Source organism: Callorhinus ursinus, unplaced genomic scaffold (genome assembly GCF_003265705.2).
Source record: "Callorhinus ursinus isolate GAN/ISIS: 27379988/994484 unplaced genomic scaffold, GSC_fseal_2.0 scaffold19, whole genome shotgun sequence".
In the NCBI taxonomy this organism is placed as follows: domain Eukaryota; kingdom Metazoa; phylum Chordata; class Mammalia; order Carnivora; family Otariidae; genus Callorhinus; species Callorhinus ursinus.
Genome location: NW_027397081.1, coordinates 21673221 through 21683429, shown reverse-complemented (window position 1 = coordinate 21683429; position 10209 = coordinate 21673221). Strand labels below are relative to the sequence as shown.

Sequence of the window (10209 nt, the reverse complement as noted above, 5' to 3'; positions counted from 1 at the left end):
TGGCTGTCGGTGGGGCTCAGTGGGACAGACAGAGCCAGGGCCTGGGCTCTAGCTGCAGACTGCAGACCTGCTCCAGCTTTCTGCGGGAGTATCAATTTCCCCGGGTTCCTCAAGCCCACTGTTTCACTTGTTAGCAGCAAATGTGAGAAATGAAAAGCATCTCAATGGGACTTATAGGAAAACGTCTGGGATTCTCAGATATACCTTGAATGAAATGTGGCTTCTTTAATAAGGCGAATGGGTCCTCCCCTCCCCGGCCTGTTTTGAAGAAATGTCTATAACAAAGACACATTTTCAGAGACTATTAGATAGCTGATGATGGATTAAACCTGCTCTATTTTGAAGACATTAAGAAACCAAGCAGACAAAATATTTTCACATTCTGTATGTCAACTGAAACATTTAAAAAAGCAAAATGTTCTCTTTCAAATTTGTTTTACTTTTTGAAGGTTTCACCCTGCACTCCCACCTAAGGGGTGTATGTGCACGCACGCGCCTGCATGGGAGAGCAGGCCCGGGAGGGAGGCCTGGAGCTGGAGGGCTTCTCTGGCCCGCTAGCTCACCTTCCCAAACCAGTGAGGTCCTACTGCCATCTCGTGGACCCTGACATGTTCACAGGCGGCACGGTGTGCTCAGATCCTGGAAATGAAGTCCCGCAACATCCCAGGGCCCACACAGAGATGTTTACCTGTAAATGAGATTAGAATAAGAAATAATCTTGCTTTTTTATTCAAAAAGATCATGTGCTTCACGCCAATCTGGTTTCAGAAAGACCTCAGGTCTTAAGACTAAGGCTACCATGACATTTATTTTGCCATATTTAACAGTTTCACTTTGTAAAAGCCCCAACGGAAAAAAATTACCTTTGAAACCCACTGGGACATTCTGACATAAACTAGGATATTTCACAAGCAATAGAGTTCTATCTTCAATATTCAATCTTTTCAATTTCATCCATGTCTTCAGGGTCGAGTTGCTTAATACTGCTGTCTAGAAGGAGAGAGAATGGAATCAGTCTGAGCCCAGGGTCTAAATGGAATTTCATTCCACTCAACTGTGAATTTCTGAAGACCTTTGCAAATATGTGTTCCTGTGACCCCTTGCATGGAAAGCCTTGAGAGAGGAACGTTCTCGAGATCAGTTTAGGAAGAGATGGTATCAAAATAACCAGTTAATACTGACTAAAATAGCATCCAATGCACCAAACAATAGAACATGTGTGTCTAGATACTTGGGCAGGAAAAAGGCCAGAGTGCAAGGGAGGGGAGCCTGGGAAGGGGCCTGCTCGTGCTAGGAGGAATAAAGTGGGCCTGTGTGTGGGGGTGAGTGTATGAGGGAGGGTGGGGTGCAGGATGGCGACAGGGAGGGGGGCTCCTCCACTGAGGTCACTTCCCAAGACTAGGTCATACGGCGTTGACCATAGCAAGAGTGGATCGTAATGTTCTTTCTTCCCCCATCCCTCCTTGCTTCTCCTAACACAGGGGTGCTTAATCAACTTCCCCGAAGGGGCCATGGACGTGCTACAGTCTGTAGACTTTTCAAAATTGTATTTCAGACTGCATACGTGTCTCTGTGCACTTCCTCAGGACAGAGTCCACTGCTTCCCGCCAAGTTAAGTACCAATTTCCCAAAAGGTGAAGATATATTTGGGGTCATCTGGGTGTTCCTCTTCCCCTGTTCCCCAGCCACATCCACGGGCTTTGGGGTATGGGGTAATTTGAGAGGTGGACACCGCAGTTTAGGTCACTCTTGCGCTTTCCATCAGTTTCCATCAGAGGGCAAGCTGCCAGTCCAAGAGCCCCAGCAGGTTATTGGAGCATGCCTTGTTGGATGGGGGGCTGGAGGAAGGACAGCAGATCTCAGAATTCAGGACCATCCTAGCTGTTAGGGTGGGGCCAGAGGAAGGGAAAAATGTAAATAAGAGAGGAAGCTGGGGACAGAATATAATCCTAAAGGACTTTTTTACTTTGTTTAGGACGGTGCTTTACTGGACGTGGAAAGCTGCCCCAGGCCCCACAATGGGCAATAACATAAACCTGAACTCATACTCCTTCCACTGGATTCTTCCATTGTTCTTTAGCTACCATATACGGATGATTTAATCAACCATAGGGGCTCTGTAGGGACCCTGGCACTGTGAATTAAAAGCCCCCCACTCCTTGGCTCCTGTCCCGGAGCTACCCTAAGCCTCTGGGTATAAGGTCTGTGACACACGCCATCACTGTCAACATCAGCAGGGTCCACGGTTCCCACTGTGACAGGTGCTACTTACTAAAGTGATCCTGGATCTTCATAAGCAGGGGCAGCTTATCCACTTCAATCATGTTGAAAGCGAGGCCCTTTTTCCCAAAGCGTCCTGTCCGCCCTATGCGGTGAAGGTAGGTCTCATAGTCTGGCTCCTCAGCTTGGTTTACAGGGAGATCAAAGTTCACAACAATTGTGACCTGCTTCACATCGATCCCTAGAAGAGGAGAGATGCTGTAGGGTCCTGCAACTGTTTCCTTAGGACATAGCTATTCGCAAACCACATCTGCCAAGGGAATTCTCATGTAACAGCCACAATTTACAAATAAAACTTGGTTTTACATCATGGAAGTGGATACTTTGGTCAGGCAGTTTGCTTGCAGAGTATGTCTAGGATGCTAGATTTAAGAGTGCCAGTAGAAGCTCATTCCACAGAAGTCTAAATATGTACAGAGATTGTGTGTGTGTTGTGGACAGGGGCTCTCACCAAGCCCACAGAGATCAAGCCTCCTCTCCCCTCCTGCCGTGCTAAGTCCCCAGCAGGCCCCCCGTCTAGAGTCCTCTACCCTTCAGGGGACCCCACTCCGCTCCATGCCCTGGTCATCATCCCACCCAGGTCTTTTTTATCCCCTGCCTCACTGTTACAACAACTTCCAGCCGGGTTCCCCCTCTTCTCTCCTCCTCTGATCTCTCCGACCACAGTCACCATGGCAACGTCCAGAACACTTGTGTTCAGGACCTGACTGCCCCAACTGCACAGGATGAAGAACAAACAGTTCCAGATTTCCACACCATGTGAAGTCTCATCTCTTCCTCTCCTGACTCAAATCCAACGCTGCAGTCACACGGTCTTGCCATTTCCCAAGCAAACTGTCAATTCTTACCAAACTGGATTCCCTACCCTTCCTTCAAAGCCTTTCACATCTGATGTTCCCTAGGAAGACTTCTGTGACCCCCCAGTACCTCCGGCCCCCGGCACTAGGAAGCTGTCTGGGTCGCAAGCCTTGTCCTCTTTGGAGCCCTTGGTGCTCTCTTTCCTCCTAGGTCCAGCGTCACGCCATCCAATATGGCCATCTAACTTTAATCCGAATTAAAAATTCATTTCCTCAGTCACACTAGCCATGTTTCAAGTACCCAGCAGCCATATATGGCCAGTGGCTACCAACTGAACAGCACAGAGTAGAATATTTCCATTAATGTGGAAAGTTCTATTGGGTATCACTGGGCTAGATAGTAAGCGCCCAGGCACTGAGCTCCCAAGGGGCTGGGACCTCATCCTTTTTCAGGCTACTCTTCCACAGTGCCGAGCTCTACACGCACGGCAGGTCCTCATTTCTATCTGCTGAACTAAGAATGAATTAGGAAACAAGGTTCAAGTATGGGGTCTAGGCAAGGGCATAGGGAGGCTGAAAGCCGTAGGAAGGCCCTTCTCTTAAAAAAAAAACCAAAGATTTTTTTCCCCTCAGTAGTCAATAGTTTTGAAATTAAAAACACCTCAGAGATGATCAACATCATTAGGGAACCTGAGTTAAAAACACAATGAGATGCCACATACATCTACCAGAACAGCTAAAATTAAAAAGAGTGACAATACCAATTGCTGGCAAGGATGGAGAGCAACTGGAACTCTCCTACATTGCTGGTGGGAATAGAAAATGGTAGTCACTTTGGAAGACAGTTTCTTACGAAGCTAAATATCCATTTACCATATGACCCAGAAATCCTGCTCCTCGGTATTTATCCGAGAGAAATGAGAACATGTCTCTGAAAGACCTATACATGAATGTTTATTATAGCTTTATTCGAAATAGCCCCAAACTGTGAATAATCCAAATGTCCATCAACTGGTGAATGGACAAACTAATTGTGTGGTACATCCATTCAAAGGAATACTACCCGGCAATGAAAAGGACTGAACTACTAATATATGTCACAAGACGGATGAACTCAAAAGCATAATGTCGAGTGGAATAAGTCAGACACAAAGGCCAACTACTATATGATTTAACTTACACAGCATCTGGAAGAGACAAAAATACAGAGACAGAAATCTGATCAGTAGTTTCCAGGGGTCAGATGATAAAAGGAAGAGGCTGTCGGCAAAGGAGCACAAGAAAGTTCTGGAGGGAGCGTGGACTGTTCTGTACTTCGAGTATGGTGATGGTCACATGACTGTAAGTTTGTCAAAACTCACTGTAAACTTAAAATCAGTGAGTTTTATCATATGTAAATTATACTTCAATAAACTTGACTTTAAATGTTTACACACACACACACACACACACACACCTCGAGCACAGACATTGGTTGTTATAAGAACTTTCTCTTTCCCATCCCGAAACCTCTGAATGATGGAGGCTCGCTGATCCACGGTCAGCTCTCCACTTAACAAAGACACTTGGTGGCCATCCTGCATCATCTCCACAGTCAACCACTTGGCATTTCGACGAGTCTACATGAAAACACAAAACCCAGCATAGCACCCCAAGTCCAAGCAGACCGGCTGTGTTTGCAGTGCTCACATATGCATGGTGAGGAAGACGGAAAGGGCTGCACAGGAGTTTTGCTTTACCTCTCCCTCAAGCCCTAGAGGAACCTTCTAATGCGCTACCTCCTGTGCTTCTCAGGGTCACGTCCTCTCAACCTGTGGGAGCTTTGCCTTCTCAGCCATGAAGGAGAGATAAAATGCTCACTTACCGCACGCGGTAGGATGATGCCCAAATGGGATAACATAGTGAAGACAACCTCAGGCACTGTAAGACTGCTTCCTGTCTGCCTGGTGTCTTGTCCAGATCTTTATATGCATTATGGTCATTGATATCACAACAATTTGATGAACCAGCTACCTGATTTCATTTAAAAAATAAAAAAAAAAAACAAACCCCAAACCGAAAGCTTAAAAACATGGAGTCACTTGCCCAAGATTTTCATGGCTAGTCCGTGGCAGAAGTGAGCTTTCTTTTATTCGATAAGGTTTTCAGTGCCGTCCCTGTGCCAGGAGGGTGCCATTCTAGTGGGGCTACGTAAGTAACACAGATGAGGTCCTGCGCTCATGGAGTTTACAGTGTTCACGTGGTAGAGAGAAAATAAAACCAACACGTGAACGTGAAACATGTTGGAGAGCAAAAAATAAATACGAAAATAAAAATAGGGTAATATTAATAGTAAGTGACTGAGTGGCTACTTTCCTCATAGTAAGTTAGGAACTAGACAAGAATATTCTTCATCTGATGGAGGGGAACTATAAAAACCCCACAATAAACATCAACCTATATGGAGAAACGTCAGAAGCCATCCTTCTAAAATAAGGATGTCCTTTTTTTAACATCATCTTGAAGTCTTACTCCGTCACTTACTCTTTCCATACAGATTCATTTCTGTCCCAACTTGTTCTGAAGATTAAATAGCCTCCTGTACCCAAAGTGCTGAAGGGGGCGCCTGGCCCTTATTGGCATCACTGTCCCCTCCATTGTCGGACTCTCTGCAGGTAAGGCCGGGCATGGCGCAGACAGACCGGGACATGGTTACCTGGCAGAAGATGATGGCCTGCCCGATGGTGATGCCGCCATAGATGTTGCACAGGGCTTGGTACTTGTCTTTCCTACTCTCACACAGCACGTAATACTGTCGGATGTTGTTCAGGGTCAGCTCCTCCTTTCGTAACTTGATAACATTAGGGTCTGGAATGATTCGCTCTGCAAACTGCCACACAGACTCCTCAAAGGTCGCTGAGAAGAGAAGCATCTGGCACTCCAAAGGTAAAGCTCTGTAAGGGGCAGGGAAGACGCCGTCAGCCACTGCCATCCCTGCCGCTCTCCTCGGGGCGTCAAGCATGTCCTGTCCGCTGCCACCAGGGTCAGCGGGGGATGTGCCGCCTTCCACCTCTGTGCAAAGGGCCACGTGTCCTGCCCCTCCTCGCCACCAAGAATTTGGGAACACACAGGAGCTGAGCGTGGAGCTCAAGAGCAAAGTCTAGATGTGTATTTTGGAGGGTCTGGGGCGTTTCATGCCGATTTTCTGTTTAAGCAAGGCAGAATCCGGAGCCCCGAGTGTTGGTCTAGATACTCTTTCATGGTATCCGCCTCACACACAGTGAAATGGGAGGAAAGAAACAGGCTAGTCATTCGACGGCAGGTGTTATATATCTTGGGAGGGAAAGAACAACAGCCACACTAACTTTCTTTGGGATGGGAAGGACGTGGATAGAAACAAAAGGGGAACAAAGGGGAAATGCTACTGCATGCAAAATGTGAGCTGAAACCCGTAACAAACACAGGGCTGATTCACATAAAGTTTAAAAAATGGGTAAAATGAATCTATGAAGCCAGCAGTCAGAACAGAGGTTAATCCTGGGGAGGAGCAGGTGGGGATGGGGGTGGGTGGAGGCTGGTGACAGGAAAGGAGCCGTAGGGGACCTCTAGAGTGCTGGTAAAGTTCTAGTTCTCCGTCTGGGCCATCGTCTGAACACAGCCTCTTTGAATTTTCACTCAGCTCCATACTTGTGATTCATGTATTTCTCTGAACATATTTTATACATCAATAAATCTGAATTTAATCTGATTTCAACAGACAGAAATCACCACTTTTGAGAAGACACCACCTAGAAGACACGGCATTAGTGTTAAAAGAGAGTGGTGGAGATCAGGGGGTCCGGGGACTCCCAGGCATTACGTCAAGCCTGGGGCGTGGGTCATCTGGGGAGTTTTTCTACGTAATGATTTGACAGACTTCTGGGCAACTACAGTAGACTGTCTACATGCGTACCTCCCCAGCTTCCCACACACCACGAGTACGATTATAAAGAGATAGAAAGATATGAACCCACAACAACACAGAGAACAGAAGAGGAGAAACTGGAGATATGTCAACGTACTTCTGGAAGATGGGAAAGCATGGTAAATGAGAAAGCGGATGACGCCCTCATGTGAGTGGTACAGATGGAAACGGTGATGCAGATGGTGGCTGGGCTGCAAAGGCAGTGGCTCCCTCAGAACCTGTGAGAGCGCTCGGAGCTACGAGCACCAGGGGCCAGAGAAAGCAGGAGTGGTGTGTGAGAAGATATGAGGAAAATTCTGCATTAGCTTGCTGCAGTGGGGGGTGGGGGCCGGGAGGAAGGGGGGTACCTCTTGGCTGTCTACCGTAACACAGTCCTCCATCTGGAAAAAGATGGCGCCAGGACTGGCATCCCAAGACTTGCCCATTTCATTCCAAAAAGACAATGTACACAGATTGCACAAGGAAAGGAAACATGGGCTAGTCTACAGAACAGTCTGGATTTCGAAGACTTAGTATGAGAAAAAGAATGTAAACTATTTCATTAATAATTTTTATATTGATTAAATTGATTACTTGTTACAATGCTATTGTTTGATATGTTGGGTTAAATAAAATATAACAATGAATTTCACCTTTTTTAAAATGTGGCTATTAGAAAACTTAAAATTACACATGTGGCTTGCATTATATTTCTATGGGACAATACTATAATTTAATCTTTTTTAAGCCAAAGAAGAAAATCAACAACGAAGGGATGAACAACCAACATAAATGCCCTAATTATTACTTAATATTCTCTTGAAGAGAAAGCCCTTTTTGACTACTGCATCTTTCCCAGAATTCTGAATCTTTCATTCTTGGTTATACATAAATATACCAACTTATTGGCAAGGGATAGCAAGAAGGGAGTCTCACTTGATCTTTGGCCAAAATTATTATTTTTTTTTTTAAAGATTTTACTTATTTATTTGGCACAGAGAGAGAGTGAACACAAGCAGGGGTAACGGCAGGCGGAGGGCTCCCACTGAGCAAGGAGCCTGATGCAGGGCTCGATCCCAGGACCGGAGCTGAAGGAAGACGCTTAATTGATTAAGCCACCCACGTGCCCCTGGCCAAAATTATTTTAAATAGGAAGGCTGGTTGAAAATGTGTATAAGGAACAGCTGTATCCCACCTTACTTCAGGCAGGTGAGCATGTACAAGTAGGAGACTAGAGGTTTAGTTTGTACAGAAATCCCAGCCTTGGGGATGCCAGCCTCAGCCGAAGGTGAGAGTAAAGCAGAAAGCTGAAAATAGGGAGTAAGTGAAAATATGCATATGAGAGTATGCAGCCCATTCCCTGGCCCTGCTCCCGGGAGGCCAGCAACCACGTGTATGTCTCCTAGGGAGGAGAGGAGAGATACTCCATAGTTCTAATGACCTGCAAGTAACGATCATCTTAGAGGGGAGCTGCCCGAGGCACAAGCCCCACCATGCACTCAGAGCTGTCAATAAGCTTCTTGGTTCCTAACCACAGATTATGAAAGGCCAGCCAGGTATCACCAGACACGAGGGGGGAAGGTCCACCACAAGAGACAGACGTAGCAAAGAAACAAGAAGAAGAAACTTAGATAACTCAGAACCAACGCTGAGAGCAGAAAAAAATTTTAAATACTATAATTAATATTCTCAGAGAGACAACAGCAGCATATTGCATCCATAACAAGAAAAGGAAGTTACAGAACAGAAACAGAGAAAGGCAGGATAACCCACACAAGACAGAAAAAGAAGGGCAAACGACTGTTGTTATTTTAACGACAGACAGAAGGACACATTCAACTGGGTGCAAGAGGTAAAGACCAGAACGAGAGCAACTGTACCGCATGAAGGAAGAACTGGGGGCAAGGTGGCGTGAAAAGTGGATATGGAGACTGAACCTCCCGAGTTCAGGATGAGACAGGCAACATTTCTAAATTCAAAGTTGTTTTGCCTTTTGAAAGCACACAGTGCTCAGCAGGAAACAGTGGATACTGAACTTGTCTGGCCATACCCCACAGACAGACGTGCATCACTGCATTCCTCCCTTGAAATCTCTAGGAAGCTGAGTAAAGTTACATTGCCTGCTTCGGCACTTGCAAATAAAATGTCCTGCAGGTGAACAGATGGAGACATTTTGAGCAGAGATGGTCTTACCGCTTTCAGTGGAGAGCTAATTCTGTAAGATCTTACCAATGATCATGCTTTGTACACTATACCAGGTGATATGTCAAATCACAGCAACAAAAAATATATTCCCCCTATCTCTGAAGATTTGAAAAATGGGAGTTCAAAATATCTTCTTGACTTCTTTGAAGTTTTAATAAGACACAGAAAATCTAAAACAGAAGATTGCTGACATCACATCCAAATACAAACTAGCTTCTCAGCAACTGTCTGCACGTGCAGCGGACAGTGCAAATGTAAATTCTGGCAGCTTCCACTCAGCCTATAAACTTATCAAAGAAAAGGAAAAGATCTTGCCAGCTAAATACCCCACATACTTTGAGAATAGCATTTCTAAAAGGCGAATCATTTGCTTAACTGTGATACTGAGCTTTCGTTATCAAAGTTTTTGCTTACTTTTCAGCTTCCTCAAAACTTGCTGAGACACTTAGTAAGATTTTTACCTGTACGGAAATGGAAGAAGGGCGTCACCTTGAACATCTGCCTATAAGATACATTCACTGTTGAGGCCATGTAAAAGAGTTAAAATGTTGGCCAGTCATAATATCGTATCTTCAAAGTATGAGAAAAAAAGAAAGTCCTTCTCTAACCTGAAAATACACTGAAGATGGGAATGCAGGAAAGGATGATAGGAAAACAGAAACGATAAGCTGAGCTATCTGGTGTTACCTACACTCGTAGCAACAAAATTACTCATTTTTTAGGAAATAAGGTGGCTGCAGAACTCAAAAATGTCACCAGAAGAGGGCGGCCCAGGGGTGCCTGGGTGGCTCAGGTGTTAAGCATCCGCCTTTGGCTCAGGTCATGATCCCAGGCTCCTGGGATCGAGCCCGGCATTGGGCTCCCTGCTCCGAGGGAAGCCTGCTTCTCCCTCTCCCACTCCCCCTGCTTGTGTTCCCTCTCTCGCTGTGTCTCTCTGTGTCAAATAAATAAATTTTAAAAAGAAAGAAAGAAAGAAAGAAAGAAAGAAAGAAAGAAAGAAAGAAA

The 10209-nt window shown here is 45.5% G+C and overlaps 1 protein-coding gene across 2 annotated transcripts in view; it reads right to left on the bottom strand.

The window, feature by feature from the left end:
* Positions 1-700: 700 nt before the first annotated feature.
* DDX25 (DEAD-box helicase 25) overlaps positions 701-10209 on the bottom strand; it is a 19224-nt gene continuing 9715 nt past the window's right edge. For both annotated transcript variants that reach the window (XM_025893480.2, XM_025893481.2), the window contains 4 exons: positions 5773-6010; positions 4534-4696; positions 2273-2461; positions 701-990 (listed from right to left, as the gene is read on the bottom strand). In XM_025893480.2, the coding sequence (XP_025749265.1) occupies positions 929-990; positions 2273-2461; positions 4534-4696; positions 5773-6010 (652 nt within the window). In that variant the 3' untranslated portion in view covers positions 701-928. The remainder of the gene's footprint in view (positions 991-2272; positions 2462-4533; positions 4697-5772; positions 6011-10209) is intronic.